At 38.8% G+C, this 21,198-nt stretch overlaps 2 protein-coding genes across 4 annotated transcripts in view; both read left to right on the forward strand.

The window, feature by feature from the left end:
- LOC109541227 (RISC-loading complex subunit tarbp2) overlaps window positions 1-2,274 on the forward strand; it is a 3,716-nt gene extending 1,442 nt beyond the window's left edge. Inside the window, exons 2-5 of one of the 2 annotated variants that reach the window (XM_048666738.1) lie at window positions 781-992; window positions 1,423-1,673; window positions 1,724-1,916; window positions 1,970-2,274. In XM_048666738.1, the coding sequence (XP_048522695.1) occupies window positions 801-992; window positions 1,423-1,673; window positions 1,724-1,916; window positions 1,970-2,209 (876 nt within the window). In that variant the 5' untranslated portion in view covers window positions 781-800 and the 3' untranslated portion in view covers window positions 2,210-2,274. Of the gene's footprint in view, window positions 1-6; window positions 993-1,422; window positions 1,674-1,723; window positions 1,917-1,969 lie in introns of those variants that run through there. The other variant, XM_019910029.2, reaches the window with a different exon arrangement.
- Window positions 2,275-3,249: 975 nt separating this feature from the next.
- On the forward strand, window positions 3,250-20,195 carry LOC109541205 (proteoglycan Cow). 2 transcript variants are annotated; one of them, XM_048666716.1, is made up of 10 exons: window positions 3,250-3,581; window positions 11,406-11,463; window positions 14,995-15,097; window positions 15,155-15,289; window positions 15,341-15,486; window positions 15,548-15,774; window positions 15,832-16,057; window positions 16,111-16,368; window positions 19,015-19,152; window positions 19,210-20,195. In XM_048666716.1, the coding sequence occupies exons 1-10, from the start codon at window positions 3,480-3,482 to the stop codon at window positions 19,344-19,346; spliced, it is 1,530 nt and encodes a 509-aa protein (XP_048522673.1). In that variant the 5' UTR covers window positions 3,250-3,479; the 3' UTR covers window positions 19,347-20,195. The 2 variants fall into 2 exon arrangements, with proteins under 2 accessions (XP_048522673.1, XP_048522680.1); XM_048666723.1 differs by having other exon boundaries at window positions 15,551-15,774.
- The last annotated feature ends 1,003 nt before the right edge of the window (window positions 20,196-21,198 follow it).

Consider the following 21,198-nt stretch of genomic DNA (forward strand, 5'->3'; position numbering starts at 1 on the left):
TGTGAATACCAAACAAACCTGAAGAACTAATTAATTAAATTAACAGGCAATTAAATTCCAAGCACTTAAACGACTCTGGATAACACCATGCAACTTGCACAAACTTATTAAAAAATACGGCTATTATCTACTCTTTTTTATATATGAGCTAACTATACTATTGTTATATATATTACAGTTTATATCGTTGATAGCAAGCAATAACTAGGTGATAAAAACACAGTAGCGAACAATTTGAAGAAATTTTCAATTCGGTCACTTTAAAATCATCTATACGATGGAAGCAAAGACAAACGTCTGCCTTAGCAGCAGGGAACAGGAAGCGTTGGACCGTTAAACCGTTTTTGGAGGGCAATTAGTGGGGGTGGTTTCAAGTTTCATATACATGTGATACATCTTATCAGTAACAAAGTGGTTTAAAATGCGCGCCAATTTTTCGACAGTCAGCTGAGGCGGGCTACGGTTAAATTTCGCGCTCGCGCAATGCTAGGTCCGCGGAGAATTTTAGTGTCGTCTCCACATATCTACCAAATAGCAAACTAACCGCAAACTGCTGGAAATTTCTGCCAAAAAAAAATCTACAATAGCGAGGTTCGAAATAGCATGTAATGTCCCGCCCTATTTTGTTTCTATTCTAAGGGGGGATATTTTGTGGTCAGTGCTTGCTCAATAATAAATCAAACTGCAACTAAGTGATATTTAGTGGGTCCAAAGTGGTCAGATTGTACAAAAAGTGTCCCTTATTCAGCCCATCCAAAATGATGAAATTTCCGGTGTCAGTTTTGCAGGAATTTGCCACAATGAAAGGCTTGCCCTTTCCCAACTATGAAATGTCTGTATCGGGGCAATCGCATAATCCCACATTTTCCTGCGAAGTTACATTGGATGGAAAATCTGCCTCAGCCATCGGTTCCACTAAACAAGCAGCCAAACATAAAGCAGCTAGTGAAATTTTGGAGCTATTCGATATCCCAACTTCAACGGACTGTGAGGTAAACTGGTTTTTAAAGTAGCCCTACATTTCACAAAATTGTGCATTGCAATTCCCGTTGATCTGTTTCTATTCACTCAGTATATTCATTATTTTGGAATGGTCCTATCTCGACATGATAAATAATCAGTGAAAGGCATTGTGGAGCACGCAGGCATGTGGACATGCACAAGTTTTCCACCGGGGCAGCGAAATTCTTGCGAAGAGTCTGAGGCCAAAGCCAATATTTATCACTCGGAACTTCTGTATGGTGCCCCACTGAAGTCGAGCGCATTTTTTTAATTCCTGGTTAAATTTTGACACCCTGTACCTACATTAACTAGGCTTAAAATTTGGAGTTGTTTGCAAAAACCCCATTCCATCTTTACTACTCAGTAAACGAAACCAAATCCGATTCACTCATTCGTTAACCATTTATCCAAATGTTTTAGCAATTTCAAAAGAATGAATTCAATTCCACCCTGTTGCCACCCAAGAGCAATGACTTGGCCTGTTTAAATTACGTGGGAAAACTGAACGAGTTTAGCTCAGGAAATCGATTTTCGCAACCAATCTATAAGCAAAGTATGGAATCGATGACTCAGTTCTGCATGCTGTGCTCGTTCCTCAACTTCGAAGCGAAAGGTTTCGGAAGGACGAAGAAGAACGCCAAACAGGATTCGGCCAAAAACATGCTGAAACTGTACTTGTTTTCCATTGTCTGTTGGCTTTGGTTTGATTGGCTTGTTCCAGGATTAGGGAAGCTGATTTGGAGAAGAGTCCGCGCAATGATGTTCCCCAACTGAACCTTGTAAAGTGCGATCAAGCCCAAACAGCCACAGTATTGGGCAAGTACTTGAGTTTAATGGAGGGTCTTCGGATTGGCGACTCACAGCCTACAGTCAGCCCTTGTCCAGATACTGAGCTGCTGGTACCCACCACAAAAGTAGTTGTTAGAGTTAGTGAAAAAAAAACCTTTTTAGCAACTTTGTATTCCAGGTCCTGTTCTCCAAGTGGGAGGATTTGGAGAATTACTTCGATAGAAATGGCATCAGCGCTCAATTAACAGTGTTTCAAAAAACACCATTGATCCTCTGTCTGAAGGTCAATCAGATGGTCTTTCTCAATACCGGCCCCACTCGGGAGGAAATACTGAGCAGACTCCTTTTTACGGTCTCCAATATGGTGGAGCAGGGTCGGGACTTATTCATGTCTCCGTTCCAGCGCAACTGTGGTTAAACTGGTTCATTCTATTGAATGTGATAATGGATGTGATAACTGGTTAAATTCCCTATTTCTATTAGTGTGTTGTACTTTTATTCACCCCCAGGTGTAATTTGTTGATCAATTGTTTAAAAGCTCCTCTTACGGTTCCAGCATAATTTCTAGTCTCAGATAGCAGCCACATTTGATGAATTTTTGTGCCTTTTCCTTCATATATCGGAAACCGTTGAACTATCTGAATAATCATAAAGAGCTTTCCGATAGAGCGTCTTAAGAATACTGCGCTTTGTCACGCAGATTCATACGAAAATTTGGGAAAATCTCAGAAACTATGAAAAACATCCGATCAGTCATCTGAACCCTTTTAGGAGCAACCCAATAACTGTGCCTTTTGCACCCGCTGAAAAGATTCAAGCGGCAATTTGGGAAATTCTCAGGAACGATGGGAACTACCCGGGTTCAAAGACTACTTTAGACCCGTATCGATAGGGCGCTTCAAACACTGTCGTTTGCTCTGGAGGCTTCATGCTAAATGTTTAACCGCAAAATAGAAAAAGGCTGCAGTTTTAAGTATAAATGATTCAACTTCGGAAAAAGTTTAGTCTGGCCAAACTAACGCAAACCAGGCCCAGCCTAAACGGATGTCGGGCATCGATTTGCGGCTTTGGCTCACCCTTGGAGCGTCTGTCGCTGAGCGCATTTTATTGGAGCCCATTATTTAACAACCAAAAACGAATTTGATGCTTAAAGCCACAAATCGTGGAGTTTTCGGGTTCTTCAGCTCGTTGGTTTTGCTGACGTTTCGTAACCACGAGTGGCTTGCATCGGAAAATATCAATTAATGATATGTGAGTCGTATGGGGGAGAACGACTGCCGAGGAAAATATTGCAGTGGATACCTCCAGAAAGAAGACAAAGAGGAAGATGGGGGGCCATTTAGGGGCAAAATTTTCGGTTTAAAGGTGTAAAGTCTAGGGGCTGTTCCAGCCCCCGCCACCGTGACACTACGCATCCGATATTCGTCCGGAAAAATCGGTATGTTGCCTCCACCCCGGCCGATTCGGGAGCCGATCGAGCCTGCTCTATGTGAAGGGGCTCTGTTTCGGACTCGCGCACTCTCACATGCCCCCCCGTAGCCGAAGAACGCGGTCATTCGAACCATCGAGGATCCGGTCGCGGTGTATCGCGTAAGCTGGTTTGATCTCAAGTCGTTTGTCTTTCACCGCTCGCCCAAAACAGTGTCTTTTCGTGGCAAAAGCGGCACAAAACGCCACCCCCGGACGCGATGAGGGTGCTCATTTTTGTCCTGCTGGTCGGTTTGGTGGCCTTCCATGTCGAGGCAAAGCGCAAAAGGAAATTCGAGGGCGACTTTGAGTTCGATGAAGAGGTGAGCGAATTTTATCTCTTCGTTTGCCCTGCGGGGCCTTCGGATGGACAGTAGCGTGCATACCTGCTGTGGCTTCGCTTAAATCATATAGGTGAACTTGCGACTGTTATGCAATTATTCATGCGCTCCGTTGCACCAAAAATTTCAATTTTTGTCCATTGCAACCGACACTTTCTTCCGATGGAAACATTGTCCCCTGGACATGTTTTGATTGCTGCTTAATTGCGTTCCTGATTGTTTTCCTGTCGAGTGGACTTGTGTTTCGGACGTTCCCGATTCGCTGGATTTAAAGCGACTAATATTGAGCTGAACGGAAAATTTAATAAAAAACTCCTCAAATCCCACATAAAATCACCTAATTTTCCATTTTTTCTTTGGCCTGGACCCACAGCCACAATTGGGCCCCTAAAAAACCTGGGCACAATTTTCATAAAAAGTTCTTTTAACCAGTTAAACTGTGGGAGTTTCTTGCAATGCGTGGCAAAGGGTTTTGAGGGCATCGAGGGCCCGAAAGCAATATGTATGATAATGCTGGAGATACGTTGGAAATTGGGCGAGGAAAAAATCGAATTCGTATTCGAACAATCACCATAATCGGCACGATAAAGCTCTTTGAGGGATGGTTTAGGTTTCGCCACTGGCACCATGTCGGCGTTAACTCCGCTTTATTGATTTTACCATTAGGGAAGATTGGGGGCCTTTTTGTACAGAAGAGAATTGAAAAGTTCAATATCGGTTTCAAAGTAATATTGCTTTATGTGGGTTGCGCCCATATTGATGGATGGATGTGCCGGTTTGGTAGGGGTTTTCGTTTCGGGTCTTTTGTCTTGGTGCCACGCCTAGATCAAATGCGGTTTCAAATTTTCCTTGAGTTTATGCCAAAAAATTGGTCTTAAAATTCGAGTGAAGTCGAAAAAAATGTCGCAAAGCGCTCCATCAGGCTCAAAAGTGCTCTTATTAATAGCGCATTTTCTCTCTATTTGCAAGAGAATATAAGTGCCCACTAACTTCCGGTGCGGCAGAAGCTTGAAGATGAAGAATGAAAAACGTGTATATTGGGGCTTTTTCTCAATAATGTTCGAAGTTGACCTAAAGCCTGCTTTTTCATCTATTCAGCGTTTTCATCTATTTATTGATAAAATAATCAATATCAAAAACAGTCTCACTTTGGACTGATAAAAGCTTGAAGATCATGTGGAATGATGAACACGCAGATATTCGGACTCTCTTTAAAAATAGCATAAAATCTGCCTTTTTATTAAACTCGCCGCAATAATAGACACATTTTCCAATTATTTATTAACGAGAAATCAAATTTTTAAATTTCCGTCTGTCTTATGCGGAATGAAAAACTCGGTCTCTTTTGAAAAATTAGCTAAACTAGCGTGAAAATACAAATTCCCATCAAGCTTGCTGCATTAGTAAAGCGTTCTTTTATCTATTTTACGATAAAAAAAAATATTTCAAATAGTCCGGCTTCGAAGTGGCAAAAGCTTGAAGTTAATGCGGAACGGACATCTCAGATATTTGTTTGTCTCGTTTGAAAGACTATTTAAATCAGCCTTAAAATCGCCTTTTTATCAAATTCGCTGTCTTAATAGACCAATTTTGCAATTATTTGTGAAAAAATCAATGGCAGAAACAAGTGAAAAATGTTGAAAATCAGGTAGAGTGAAAAGCGCAAATGTTGCTTTCGGATGAAAAATTCCATAAAGTAGCCTTTAACTCTGCCTTTTTATCAAATTAGCCGCATTAATAGACAATTTGTTTTTGTATTTGTGAATAGGAAATTCAATAATTAAAACAGACAGGCTTCGGAGTGACAAACACTTAAAATAATGCAGAATAGAAAATGAAAATATAAGTCTATGTTTAAAAAGTCCCTAATTTGGTTCTAAAATCTGCCTTTTTATGAAACCCGCTGAAATAACTAATGAAAAAATTAATATTTAAGACAGTCAGCCTTCGGAGTGGTACACGCTTGAAGTTAATGCAGAATGAAAAAGGCAAATTTTGAGTATATTTTACAAAATTCGCTCAATGAGCTTTAAGCTTGCAGATTGCTATCAATTTGCAGATTTTTCATCATGCCTGCCACATTATTAGACCAATTTTTCATCTACTTAATATTGGAAAAATCAAGGCCTAAAACAGTTTGCCTTCAGAGTGGGAAAAGCTTGAAGATAATGCAGAATAAAAAACGCAACTATCGCTCTCCGTTTTAATATTTTCTCAATTGGTTCTAAAATCTGTATTTTTATCAAATTTTCTGCAATAATAGACCATTTTTTTCCTATTTATGAATGAAAAAATCAATATCTCAAACAGTCAGGCGTCGGAGTGGCAAACGTTTGAAGATAATGTAGAATGAAAAACGCAAATATTGAGGCTATTTTTCAAAATTCGCTAAATTGGCCTAAAACGTGCCTTTTTATTAAACTAGCTAAATTAATAGACCAATTTTATATTTATTCACTAACGAACAAATCAATATTTAAAGCAGTGAGGCGTCGGAGTGGCAAACGCTTGAAATAATATAGAATGAAACATGCAAATATAAGTCTATGTTTAAAAATTCGCTAATTGGGCCCTAAAATCTGCCTTTTTATTAAACTCGTTAAATTAGCTTACATTTTTCCTGTTTATTAACTAATGAAAAATAAAAAATTAGGACAGTCAGGCTTCGGGGTGGCACACGCTTGAAGATAATGCTGAATGAAAAACACAAATTTTGAGCATAGTTGTCAACATTCGCTCAATGAGCTTTAAACTTATCAAATTGCAAATTTTTCATCAAGCCTGCTTTATTTTTAGACCAATTTTTCATCCATTTAATATTGGAAAAATTAAGGTCTAAAATAGTCTGTCTTCAGAGTGGGAAAAGCTTGACGATAATGCAGAATAAAAAACGCAATTATTCGCTCTCCGTTTTAATATTTCCTCAATTAGTTCTAAAATCTGTATTTTTATCAAATTTGCTGCATTAATAGACCATTTTTTTCTATTTATTAATGAATAAAAATCAATATCTCAAACAGTGAGGCGCCGGAATGGCAAACGCTTGAAGATAATGTGGAATGAAAAACACAAATTTTTAGTCTATTTTTCAAAATTCGCTAAATTGGCCTAAAACATGATTTTTATTAAACTAGCTATATTAATAGACTAATTTTCTGTATATTTACTAATCAAAAAAATCAATATTGAAATCAGTGAGGCGTTGGAGTGGCAAACGCTTGAAATAATACAGAATGTTTAAAAAGTCGCCAATTTGGTCCTAAAATCTGCCTTTTTATGAAACTCGTTGAATTAGCATACATTTTTTCAATTTATTCAGTACTGGAAAAATTAATATTTAAGACAGTAAACGTTCGGGGTGGCACACGCTTGAAGATAATGCAGAATGAAAAAGGCAATTTTGAGTACATTTTGCAAAATTTTCTCAATGAGCTTTAAGCTTATCAATTTGCAGATTTTTCATCATGCCTGGCTTATTCTTAGACCAATTTTTCATCCATTTAATATGGGAAAAATCAAGGTCTAAAACATTCTGTCTTCAGAGTGGGAAAAGCTTGAAGATAATGCAGTATAAAAAACGCAATTATTCGGTTTCCGCTTTAATATTTCCTCAATTGGGTCTAAAATCTGTATTTTTATCAAATTTGCTGCATGTACAAAACACTTTTTTTCTATTTATTAATGAAAAAAAAAAACAATATTGCGAACAGTTAGGCGTCGGAGTGGCAAACGCTTGAAGATAATAAAGAATGAAAAACGCAAATATTGAGTATATTTTGCAAAATTCACTAAATTAACCTAAAATGTGCCTTTTTATTAAACTAGCTAATTTAATAGACCAATTTTCTGTTTATTCACAAACCAAAAGCCAATATTTAAAGGAGTGAGGCGTCGGAGTGACAAACGCTTGAAATAATACACGATTTAAAACACAGATTATAAATCATCAATATCAGTAAATATTTCCTAAATTTGCTCGTAAAATCTACATTTTACCAAATTCGCCACATTAATAGACCAAATTAGTATCTATTTATCATTAAAAAATCAAGATTTAAAACAGTTTGGCTTCAGAGTGGGACAAGCCTAAAGTCAATGCAGATTGAAAACCGCAAATATTAGGTATTTTTTGAAAATGGTACCAAATTGGCCTTAAAATTCGCATTGTTCTCAAATTTGCCACACTTATAAAGTAATTCTTCATCTTCATCTATTTATTAAGAGAAAAATAAATGTGTGTGCAGCATGGAAACCGTAGAAATTTAGTTTCTTTTTGAAATTTTCCTAATTGGCCTTAAATTCCTACTTTCCATCAAACTCGCCACATTTATGAAGCATTTGATAATCGGTTAACGAAAAAATTATTGTTTAAAATAGGCTGACCTCTGCAAAGGCTTGAAACTAAGGCAGATTTTGAATCTCGCAAATAATTGGCTAAATTGGCCTTAAAGCCTTACTCCTCCTCAAACTCCGCTATTTACCGATAAGAAAAGTCAATATTGAAAATAGCTTGAGTTCAGGGTGGCAAAAGCTAGTGAATTCCAGCAAACCAATTAGAGCACTGTCTGCGACTGTCGTTTCCTTGCAAGATACCTCAATGGCTCTTTTTCAGTGCCGTGACCCATTCAGAGTCGAGAAAACAGCCAAGCCCCACAAATTAACCGGAATTGAGCCATAAATAAAACTTGCAATAGCGAGAATTTGCATAATTCCGCAAGTACGAAAGCGGAGGGACGTTCTCGTTAAGGGAATATAATTTACCGGGGAAATTGCGCTTTAACCGAAAGAAAAATATTTCCTCCTTTTGTTAAATTCACTGGTCAATTGCCACTGCTTCGCATCGAAAAGATCTGGTGGAAAATTTGCCAGCTAGACCCTCAGGAGTTAATCCAGATTGGAGGCGCCTGGAAATGAAAGGACTCAACCCCCTCATAAAGCGGTCAATGACGATGGCCCGCTTCTCAATGGCCCACTTAACTGTGCAACTCCTTTGTATGGAAACCTCGGCCAGTTCCGCCCTCCTGAGACAAAACTGACTTCAACTCTAACGAAGCAAGTGAAGCAATTAGGTTCGAAATGGCGCTTTGATTCACTCCAAAGGTCCACATTAATTATTTTGGGGGTTTATTTTTTCGACAGTGATTAATTCTTGCAAGCGCCACTAATTCGACAATTTCGTTTAAATCTCCAGCGCCCCTCGCCCTAATGAAAGCAATTCGGAACGGAAATGGGGAATCGGGGCGGACGCCTTATCTTCGAAACGGGGGATGAAAGCCGGTAAAAAATGCACTAAAACATATATCCAAATGGAAGATAAATCGTCCGACAAGTCGCCAGCCAAAGGCGCAAAAAACTGCCCTTTAAGGCCAGTCTTTATCGATTCCCATCGAGCTGCTTGCAGCATCACGTCCCGTTTAGCAAACGTGTTTTATATAAGATAATTTTACTTTACACAATTACAACTGTTTCCTCCACTCTTTAAAAAATATTGTATTGTTAGTTGGATTGGGGCGTTTATAATTAGCAATCAAAGCGTTCTGTTTCCTTAACAGGATTATAACTAAAGCCCATTAAGGCTGTTGTTGATGCGAAATTTACTGGGGCGTTCGCCCAACTAATTAATGCAGTCGCTCAGCAATAGGGAAACCTACATATCGATCACCTGATAATGGAAATTCCCGAGCAACTGTCCATAGTTTGGAAAGTTGTGAATTTATTCCATATTCGAGCTCGAAATCGGTCGGCTAATGGAAGGGCATTTAAAACGAAGCAAACCAGCCCCCATCAATTCACCCTTCAGGATATTAAAGCAACGAAACTATTTCGTTCCCTCATATCGATCCGGAGTTGCGGAGTTTCGGCTGTTTGGAGTTTTGCGCCAAACTTCCCGATGCCGGTTTTAGGTTTAGGCCCCATGGTAATCGTTGACAAGGATACATGGACGTTTGGTGAACTGAATGAAAGTTTTTCTAAAAATCTACTAGAGCCGAATTGCAGTCACTTTCCCATTCAGAGCAAGTGCCAACTTAAAACTTTCACACCCTATAGAAGGCACTTGTGGTTGCCTGCTCGTAAACTTCCAGTTCAATCGCAGTAAAGTCTGATTTTTCCAAGGGTTTGAAAAATTGGTAAAAAATTAACACTTTCAGTCTGCACGCTTGCCTTTGAAAATTTATAACTTCCTTCCCATTTAGTAGCAAGTAGCAACTTGAAACTTTTACACCTTATAGAATGCACTGGTGGTTGACTGACTGCTCGTAAACTTCCACTTCAATCGCACTAAAGTCTGACATTTGCCATCCGATTTTAAAGCGAATTTGGCAAATTTTTAAAAATAGACCCAATATTTGAATTTTTAAACTTAATTTTAATTAAGTTTAAAAATTATTTTATTAATTTCTAATTTTAAACATTAATTTTTTTGTGAATAAATACATGAAGAATCGTTTTTGTTGTGGCCAGTTTAATAAAAAAACGGACTTTAAGATCAATTCACTTCGAAGCCAGAATAGTCTAAATATTGAGTTTTTGATCAACGAATAGATAAAAAATCGTTTTATTTGTGTGGCCAGTTTAATGAAAAAGCAGATTTTCAAGCCAATTTAGAAAAAAATTCAAACGAGATCCCACATCTGCGGTTTTCCGCATGCGTCAATTTCAAGCTTTTGTCGCTCCAAAGCCTGTTTTAAAAAATATATTTTTCATCAATAAATAGATGAACAAGCCTGATTATTATCAACTTTGGTTTTTTCTTAGAAAATAGGTGAAGAACCTGTGCATAAATGTGACGAGTTTAAAATAAATAAGAAACCAAAATGTTTGAATATTTCACTTTGCATTAACTAAAAAAAAAACAGATAAACCAATAACATAGAACTTGAGAGTTTGATTCAAAGGCACATTTTAAAGCAAATTTATCGATTTTTCCAAAAGAGATGATAACTTCCATGAGAGCGATTCCTGAGAGCGATTTCCATGCTTTCTCTTCAAGCTTTTGCCACTCCCAATTCAGACTCTTCTAATTTCTCATTTCTCTCTCATCTCTGTTTCCTCACAAGTAAACCGACCTAATTCGAGCTCCAACCCTCAATCTTGGAATAGGAAGACAAAGGCTTTTGAACCAGAGCTTTTGAGCTCGATCCTTCAAACCTTCCACTAGAGACGCTCGGGAAAAGTTCGTTTGCATAGAGACACTGGCCTTTCTCCAATTCTGGCAATCCAGATAGCTCGTTTGTTGCTCCCTTGAAGCCATTCCAGTTCATAAATCGGTTAAAGAGCAAAAACCCCGGAATAATTCCAGACCGGAGAGCCGTAAGCCCGAGCCAACGAATGGCACTTCCTCCATTCTCCATCCAAAGACAATTTTCTGGATTTATTGCGGCCGTTTGATCCTGGCAACTTTAATAAGGGCTTGCGTCGCTTATCGATTTCTACTGCCTTCCGCTGTTTTTTTTACTTCTCCTCTGGCACTGTTAAATATTTTAAATAATGTTCGACCATCCATAGATCTAATGAAAATCCTGGAATTATTGAATTTTCAGGCCCTTCTCTAATGGAAAATCTCGAGGGGTTCTGATGTTACGGCCTTTTGCCTCCATCCAGGAATTTTATTGCAAATTGGAATTGCTTCCTGTTGTGTCTGGAAGGCGGAAATTGAACGGCATTAATAAAACCTGCCCGAACTAGTTCGGCCCATCAGCCTGGCAATTTACTTCCTAACAAGCTGGATCTGGAGGATTAAGCCAGAACTTTTCTACTGGCTTTTAAAATGGGAAACAGCGCTAACACAATTTTTCTTCCTTTCAGGACGAGTCAAAGGCTGGGAAATCAGCAGAAAAGAAGCATTGGATACACGATCCATCGAGTAAGTGTTTGCTTTCATTGATTTTCCATTAAAAGAAACCGCACACAAGTTAAATAGAGCATTATATAAGTCTATAAATAGCGGGCGTATGTGGGGCATTTGACACACAATGAGGCCTGGAAAACAGGCAATTTGGCTTGCAGAAACCCGAAGCGCATTGCGACCCATTTCCGGGCACAGAAGAGCAATTGGTGGCAAAAAATGCAATCTGGCAAATGGATCTTGAAATTCTGCCAGTTGAGTGGATTTGGCTGCTGAATTAATTCGTGATCATTTTATTGTCCAAATAGAGCTACGAGCATGACTGTGCCTTAAAAGGCTTCCAAAATAAACACTAGTGAAAATATCGCATCTAGCGTAAGAACGCTTCCCCGGAGGATATTTCGGTATCAACACATTAAACATCGGATCAGGGCTTCGCCCCCTTAACCAGCCTTCTAATACACTATTTATCTCAAAACCGGCTCGAAATATCTAATTGGTCGCATACACTTTTCGATATACCATTTTTATATCTATATTCAAGTAATTAGGTTTAATTAGATATTTCCAAACTCTAAAGAGCCGGAAGCCAAAATATGATGTATATGCGACATAAAAGTAATAGGAAAGTAATAGGAATAGGAACCTAAGATAAAGACCAGATTATAGTTATATAATAGTTAATATTATAGTGATATATCACTTAAGATAGAAGCAAAAAGTGAACTTTCTGACGATCAAGCTGTCTAAAACACCTCGTGTCTCAAAAACGGTTGAAAATATGCAATTAACCGTCAGAAGTTAGGCCTGGATGACACTGTGTTGAGTTGCGCTATTGAGTTGTTGCCGCTCTCTGAGTTAACGAGTTATAACTCATCGGTTCATTCGGTTCGGATTTATTAAAGCTTTACGAGACCCGAGACTGGAATTTTCACATCTAAAAAAGGGTCTTTAACATTTTTTTCTGACTACCGATTTACTACTTTGTTCAAACAACTAAAAAAAAGTAATCTAGATTTTCCCAGCAACAGAACTGAGTCCAAAGAAAGTCGACGAGTTTTCTTCTAAAATTGATCTCTTCATTTTTTTGCATAAAAAAATCAGTTTGCCAGTATTTTACAGTAAAACGTTAGGAAAAACGCGGTTTTTCTGTTTAGACAGTGTTGTTTAGAAATATTGACCTAAAAGTTAAGTTAAGAGTTTTCCAAATAAATGATTATAAACTTTCCCTTTTTAAGTTCGGGTAAATATTTTTGGAAAAAGAAGAAGAAATAAGTATTAGGGTTTTGTCCATAATTCGAAGCTGCAGAAAGTTTTCCAAACATTTTTGTAAAGCGGTTAAGGAGGCGAGCATTCTAATAAAATTTATCTTATAAATTTTCACAGAAAATACTTGAAGATTGTCAGTAATTTAAAAAATAATGCGATTTTTGCATAGAAAGAATTGCTTAATAGAAACTTTGTTAAAACTGAAATGACCTGAAAATTTAAAGGAACTTTAAAATTCTTCAGCGCGATGAGGGCGGCAAATTTTCCAAATAATTTTTTGTAAACTTTTGCTCTCTGGTCGTTTTTTCAAGATAATCCTAATTAATTTAGGTGAAAAATTCGATAAAATTATTATTTATTGCCAGAAAAGAAGAAAATCATAAAAAAATAACGTTTTATTGCATTTTCGATTAAAAACTTTTAGTTTTGTGAGTTTTGGAGACCTTAATGGTTTTCCGGAATGGTTAGAAAAACGGCACGAATTTATTTTCCTTTTTATCCTGAATTCGACGCTGAAAAAGTTTTCGCGTAAAACACCTCCAGATCGTCAGTACTTTTAAGTGAAACTCTACAAAATAGAGCGTTTTTGAGCAGAAAGTAAAGGAAAAAAAATCAGTCAAAACTAAAAACCCACATTTTTTAACAAACTTTACAGTCTTCAGAGTTATGGAGGTTACGAGATTTCCTAATAATCTGTTGTAAATTTTCGCTTATTCTGTTTGTTTTTTGATGGAAAATTGTTTGATTTTTGTTCCAAATTCAAAGCTGGAAAGGGATTTAAAAACGTTTTACAAAAGCGACCAAGGATTAGAAATTTATTTTATAATTTCTCGCGGAAAATACCTTAAGACTGGCAGCATTTTTAAGTGAAACTTTAGAAAATTAAGGGTTTAGAAGAAAGAGTAACTTGGCTAAAATGGGAAAATTCTGAAACAATTTTTAAAATATTATTAATAAATGACCCCTAAAATGAATAAAATTAAAACAAGTAAAACTTAAAATAATTAAAATTAAAACAAGTAAAAAAAGTCATCAACATTTTCCCAGCAACGGAACTGAGTTACTGCGCCGGTGCCTTGGGTTGGAGCACCAAACCATTTGCGTAGCACTACGCCAACTCCTAAAAATTCACTGAGTTTCCCAGGCCTACCAGGAGCTCTTCGATAGCCCTTTTCGAGAAGTACATTTGAATATTTTAGATTTTACTAGAAATTTATTACCCCGAAAGAGCTGGAAGCAAAAATATAATGTATATGCGAATTTATGTCTTTTTGCATTAATATCTCAAAAACGCTTCATACTACCCAAATAATCATTAAGATATTTTCGATGGAGCATCTCAAAATACGTCTTTGTCATATAAACGTTATTTAAAATTCTTAACCTCTAAAGAGCTGGAAGCCAAAATATGACGTACATGCGAATTCGTGTGCTTTTTCATTCATATCTCCAAAACGGTTCATGTTAACGACATAGTCAGTGAATCTTTTCGATGCAGCGTCTCAAGAACCGTCTATTCCGCATAAATTAAATTAGTTAATTCAATGTTTCTAACCTCTAAAAAGGCAGAAGCAAAAAACCAAGATTTTTTAACTAAACCGCATATCAAAAACTACTGGAATAATCCAATTAGCCACTTGAAGCTTTTCGGCAGCTCATCTCAAGAATTACGCTGAAATGGACGCTAAATCACAAGTCATGCTCACAGTGCGGTCAAAGCTCCATTAAGAAGTTAATTTAATGAAAAAAAAAGAGCTGGCAAAAAAACATCAGAAGAATCCAAAGCGGTTCGATTTAATCAACGTATTTTCCTAGTCGAGTAATTGAAATACTGGCTGGAGTTTTGGCATTTGAGATCGGAGAAGGAAAAACCGAATGGAAAATCCATATTGAACGTGGAAAAATAGAGAATAGAGAGCTGCTGGCTGGCGCTGCTTGTATCGATTACGCATTAGAGAGCGACCAGATTAACCCGATAACGTTTCCTATTGCCTTTATCCAGAGAGGCCCGACTTTTGGTGTTATTAATTAGCTAGAGTAAAACGGCGAATTAGCCCCGATAAGCACCCTCTTAGGACGCGGTTTTCTTTTCCTGGTCTGAATACTAATTTCCTGGTCTTAGTAGGGAGGCAAATCGCCCCCAAACAATCCAAATTTGCTTACCTGAAACAAAAGAATCTCGCTCTTAGGCCAAAGTTGGGCAAAGCCCCCGAAGAATCCGGCAAGCTTTAGCCCCCTGTTTTGGATCAGATGGGTTAACATATATTTGTGGCTTTCTAGGTGATTTATGCCGTCCATTGAACTGCAAGAAGAAGGAGATTTGCCTGCTGGAGGACTCCTTTACTGCCGTGTGCGTGTCGCGCAAAGAACTGAAGAAGAATGGGTGAGTTACGAAACCTTCTTCGAACACAAAGATTGGAAAAGCCATCTGCGCTTCTAGGGATGTAGTGGTGCCAAAGGCTGGCGCCAAACCTGAAGACCCAACTTCGAAGAACGATGACGAAGAAGACGTGTTTTACGACAGCGAAGATGATGCAGATGATGAAGCCAATGACGACGCGAGCGATTCCAACGAGTAAGCAGTTGCGCTTTCATTTAGTGTGGTTCTTCTAAAGGTCTTCCATAGATGCCGTCCATGCCCAGTGGTGAAGCCAATTTTCCTATGCGGTTCGGACAATCGCACCTACAGCTCCCTGTGCCGTATGGACTACCACAATTGCATCCACCACAGCACCGTTAAAGTGTCCTGCAAAGGGTTCTGTCCGTGCAAAGGTACCAGCTTGAAACCCTACCCATTATCGAACGGAAATGGTTTGATGTGAAAACATTTCAGCAGAACCGGAGATCAAGCTGAGGAAAAAGCAGAGGCAGTCTGAGCGCCTGAACAACTTTATCAGCAAATATCGGGCCACTCTGGATAAGTCTGGGACAGGCGGCTCGATCAGCAGCTCTAACCCAGAGAAACCGTCCAAGAAGGACGTGGTTTACTCATTTGTTCCACAGGACATCAAGTACGACAACAAACACTACAAGTACATCAAGTACACGCAGTTCAACAAGGTAACAGTCGTTTGGCCGGTTGCCTTGTGCTGTTTGCTTGATTCCTGCTGCTTTCAGGACAACATGCTCTATGGAGAGGACAAAGACAAACTGAGAGGCTACAACGAGGTGACCGATGAGAAGGCCTTCAGTAACGCGATCAACGGCCTGGATCCAGCCACATCCAGTCCCAAACAATGTCCCGCCACTGCGTTGCAAGCAATGGGCAACCGTCTTCTGGATTGGTTCTCAGTTGTGATGGCCGATTCGTCCAAAAGACGACGACCCAGAAGCAAATCCAGGGGTAAAATTCCATGGGCTTTCTAGAGTTGTTACTGAGGCTGTGGACTATTCCAGTTCGTTTCACACCGAGCTGCAGGAGCGAGGTGAGATGGATGTTCCAGCACTTGGATGAAAACGCCGACTCCAAGCTATCTGTGCAAGAGCTCTACGATCTGGAGCACGACAAGGGCGAAGGTTGCTTGAAATCCTACTTGCAACAGTGCGATCTGGACAAGGACTTGGTGATCACCTCAATCGAATGGTGCAAGTGCTTTGCTAAAGCTGATAGGTCCTGTGCGGCTCTTCGGCGCATAATCATTTCGGATGCATTCGGTACGTATGCATCGGCCGTAGATTTTCGATGTCAATATTAGGCATGGGTAACACTGTGTTGAGTTGCGCTATTGAGTTGTTGCCGGTCTCGGAGTTAACGAGTTATAACTCATCTGTTCATGAGTTATACGTGATTTATTAAAGAAGCTTACGAGACCCGAGACTGGAATTTTCACATCTCAAAAAGGGTCATTCACCGTTTTTGTGAGTAACGTTTTACTACTGTGTTCAAACAACTAAAAAATAAATCAAAGTTTTTCCAGCAACAGACCTGAGTCCAAAGAAAGTCGACGAGTTTTCTTGTAAAATCAATCTCTTAATTTTTTTGCACAAAAATTCATTTTGCCAGTATTTTACAGTAAAACGTTAGGAAAAACGCGGTTTTTCTGTTTAGAGATAGGGTTGTTTAGAAATATTGACCTAAAAGTGAAGAAACTGCAGTTTCCAAGGGTTTTCCAAATAAATGATTACATGGTGGTCCTCAACTAATGTCGAAAAATTCACTGGCATAATGTTTGGTCAAAAATATTTCGTTTCAGGCAAATTGGCCTTATCCGAAAGTCACTAGATTCCGAGATACCAAGGTCAAAGGGCAAATAAAAATTTCGTTTTTTCGTAATGGATTTTTAACCAGTGTTACTAGTACTACAAGAATTTGTGATTGGGGGTTTTTTAGATCGGCAAATCCACATTTCCTATTATCCACTTTGTAGTTCCTAGAGGGCGCTAGCTGCAATAGTCTGGAGCCATTTAAAACATCAGAACTTCTTTGGGTTTTACCATATCGCATTTTTGTTAGCAATATGGGGTTCTCCAATAGGTTTGCAGCAAAAGATGTATACTTGGTTGAAGTCGCTATCTGTCACCGTTTTCGAGATATTTCACAATGAAAAATCTAGTGATGTTTTGAACCAGCTCAAATTAGATCCCTTTTGTCGTAGATTGACATTTATGAAGTGAGCCTAGGACAACAATTATCTTACTGTCAGTTTGGTGTTAGTTAAGTGCTAAAAAAATTATTTAAGTTTTACTCTTACATTGATTTTATTACAAATGCCCTGAAATCACTTATTTTCGAATGAAGAAATGCGCGATATGGTACTACCTTATCTAAGTAGGTATTTCGAGTATTTCAGCAAATCAAACGGTTAGCAGTCGGTAACTTGTGCTCGTCAAACCACGTGTTTTATATTATTTTTTTTCTAAGCGTAAATAATATCAATCGGGTGTTAAGTGGGTATTTTGGCAGCATACCACCGCCGAGCGTTCTAGCTTTGCTGCGAAAGCCAGTGGCGTTTCACCGCATCCACCCTTCGGGCTTTGCACACTACCGCGCAAAGACCTGCTCAAGTGATACATTTTTTTGCCTTTTTTCTCTTTTTTTTTCAAATTTCAGAAACCGTAAATTCATGTCATTAATTAAACATTTTTTCATTAACGTAGATTTTTTTTATTTTTCTCTGTTTCTGTGAAATTTGTCGTGTTGCAAATTAAACGCAGAAATCCCCAAAATAGAGATAACACCTAGTGATGAGCAAAGCAAGACTAAGACCTTCTATTGGTCTTGGTCTTGTTCTTGCATACATAGTCTTGGTCGTGGTCTTGCAAATCAACGGCAATCTTCGTCTTGGTCTTGCATGTGAAGTCTTCGGCCCGGTTCCACCATTTCCGATTAAAATGTTAATCATTGATTAAAACTATTTAATCAACACTTTGCGTTCCACCATAATTTTAACCACGATTATGGACACTTAATCAGTGGTTAACTTAATCGCCGAAAATGGCTGGTTATTGACGATAATCACGATTAGTGTAGTATTATAACCTCAAACAATTTTAAGTAAACACAGGTTGGATTTGTTTTATGGCGATGTTTTACCACCATCTGATGAGGATAATGACATTCAGGTTGTTAGAAGACCCCGAATATTTAATCCGCCAGTCAATTATTTTTAAATCATGGACACCTTGAGTTTTTTTACGCTAATTCGCTTATCGAAAAACACTGTCCAAACATTACTGCTGGAAATAGAAATAGACCTGCAACATACTACAGAGAGTTATGATAAATGAATAATAGTAAAATTGCCACATGTTCATTAAATGGACTTTTTATCCGCAAGAAAATTATGTTGGAAGTAGAGCGCATCGCCGATATTTTTTTTAGAGTTATATCCTGACAGACGCAACCAAATCAAAAACTATTGCACAATCTACTTCAACGGCTTGGACAACGGCTGGTAGTTTTTGTCCTAAGCGGGACATAGCGGGCCAAAGGCGTGCTATTTCCGTCGATCAAGAAGAAGAAGTTTTAACTCAAGTGCTTGATAATCGAGAAATTAGCAGTAGGCAAGTAGCAAGAACTACGCGTATGAGCAAAACAAGTACCCTCAAAATAGAACCCGATCTTCACGCTAGAATGCAGTCTGCTTTCTTCATGCGTGAATTCAAATAAATCTAGAAACAAGTTAAAAAACATTTTCAACATTTTCTCAGCAAAGGAACTGAGTTACGGCGCCGGTGCGTTGGGTTGGCGCACCAAACCATATGCATAGCACTGCGCCAACTCCTAAAAATTCACTGAGTTACCCAGGCCTAGTCAACATTGAAAACTTAAATTTCTATTTACGTTCTGATTTTTCCCAGATGTGTACGTTCCCGAATGCGATAACCTGGGTTTCTACAAGCCGATTCAGTGCCATGAAGCGATTGGGATGTGTTGGTGCGTGGATAAACACGGAGTGGAGTTTGCCAACACTCGCACGCATTCCAAGCCGAATTGCAGTCAGTATCCAAAAGCAGTTTCCTGCAGGAAAGGTTGCAAAATCTCGACTTTTCCAGACACAATAATGACGACGAGCGCACCGCCTGCCAAGAAGCCGGAATCACGACTTTCCAACAGTCTGGACGGTGGAAGCGACGATGAGGACGACGACCAAGAGGTGGAGGGCAGTGCAGACCATCCTACTGAATATTAAGCCCTAGTGGGGCTCTAGAAAAAATCTTCAGCTGCGTCCATATTAAACAAGAAAAAAACAGTTACTTTCAACTATAAGCCGGAACATCGCTTGCAAGAATCTATCGACTGACTTACTAGATCTAACACGAAGCCAATCAATCAACAATACGCCAGGCCTAATCAGATCCAGACAAATCTAGGCCTATGTCCGATAAATCAGTAGGTCTCCGGCTGCCTCCCATCCCCCTTTCTATTACGCAATTCTATTAAATAATCTCAATTCAAAATAATTAATAAATCGATGTAAATACATTCCATTAAGTAGTAGACCATTGGATCACACAGTCCATCCCAGCCTCTGAACGCTTGGATGGACAGTAGGACTGGATATATCCGCCACCTCCTTGTAATTTTGTACTTATTTCGTTGCGTTAGGAAAGTGATAAAAAACCGTTTACTTTCATGCAATATTAATTAGTTAATCGGTAGGATTTAGTTGTGTAGGGAGAGTATTTTTATGCATCGTACGACGCCCTTACATTAGAGAGTATCTAAACGTGCTAAAGCTTTAATGTTATCGTGCCGTCTCTATATCTATAGCGTTTTTATTACAACATTTCTATCTATGTAAGCGGAAACCAATCAGCCCATCAGTTGGTCGCTTTAGGGCTTCGCCCTTGGCTAAATCCCGAAGGGTCAGATCATTTGCATTTGTTTCCGTTGCGAAACTTGACGCCATTTAATCAGCAACATTACTAGGGAATATAACGTTTAAGGATGCATTAGTTATAAGCACATACACCTCCAGACAATGTATTTATTGTATGTTTTTAACAATATTTAATAAAGTTAGAAATAATAATTTTAATCGTCCTTTTAAAATGGGGCAATCAAAAAGGCATTGAACCACAAAACAGCATACACGGAATTTGCGAAAAAAACTCTCTGAATATTCGTTAGGAGCTTTTCGATAGAGCATCACAAATTTGGCCAGAAGGACCTAACCTCCAAGAAAATAGAAGCAAAACTGTGAATATTTTGGGGGTTTAAAAGGTAAAACACCCTGTATCTCAGTAACTTTAGCAGACATTCATTTAGGGATTGTCGTGGAGCGAAACACCAGTTACAGGGGAACCACATTCTATTGAGGGAAAAAAATTGAGTGCACTGTGGGAGCGCGCGTATCGGATAGAGAAACCCTATAATAAAGGGAACCCCCTTTTGCTAGGATAAATAAGCCTGCACAGAGCCGAGAGAAGCAGTCAGTCCCACAAAATATCCCCTAAAGGGGGATGTTTGTGCTCAGTCCCGTTTTTTCCCAGATTACATTCTGAAGGATCAGGTTGTGTTTCTGAAGCGCGCTTCCGAGTACTTTTGAGTGGACAGAACCCGGCTGATTCCAACTTTTAAAGACAGTGTAGTGTGCGGATATTTTTCTGGTCTAGCCACCCCACGATTGGCTATAGAAAAACTTTATTTGGTGGTTCCCGAATTTAAGGGTAAGTCCCATTTGACTAACCGATTTGGTATTTCGCGATTATTTGGGAACAATTAGTGATTGTTTGGTAAATTGTGGACTATTTTATCGCCGTTTTTCATCCATCCGCCGCCACTTAAAGATCTAGGAATCCTCCCCTAGGTGGGCCAGAAATTCGGTTACACTGTGCTGAGTTGCGCTTTTGAGTTGTTGCCGCTCTCTGAGTTAATGAGTTATATCTCATCGGTTAATGAGTCTTAACTCATTTATCAAAGCGGATTAAAGCTGTACGAAACCTTAGACCGGAATTTTAACATGCGGAGTATCGTTTTTCAAGCAACGGAACTGAGTTACTGAGTACCAAGCCATTTGCGCAGCACTGTTCCAACATTTA

This window comes from Dendroctonus ponderosae, unplaced genomic scaffold (genome assembly GCF_020466585.1).
Source record: "Dendroctonus ponderosae isolate FM_Combo_2020 unplaced genomic scaffold, Dpon_F_20191213v2 Dpon_F_20191213_1, whole genome shotgun sequence".
Classification (NCBI taxonomy): Eukaryota; Metazoa; Arthropoda; class Insecta; order Coleoptera; family Curculionidae; genus Dendroctonus; species Dendroctonus ponderosae.

What these genes read in the sequence shown, in the direction of transcription:
- LOC109541205 (XM_048666716.1), top strand. Translation starts at nt 3,480, where the DNA reads ATGAGGGTGCTCATTTTTGTCCTGCTGGTCGGTTTGGTGGCCTTCCAT. An exon ending in GACGCGAGCGATTCCAACGA is followed by an intron (nt 15,290 to 15,340) that starts GTAAGCAGTTGC and finishes GGTCTTCCATAG; the next exon opens with ATGCCGTCCATGCCCAGTGG. An exon ending in AGTACACGCAGTTCAACAAG is followed by an intron (nt 15,775 to 15,831) that starts GTAACAGTCGTT and finishes TGCTGCTTTCAG; the next exon opens with GACAACATGCTCTATGGAGA.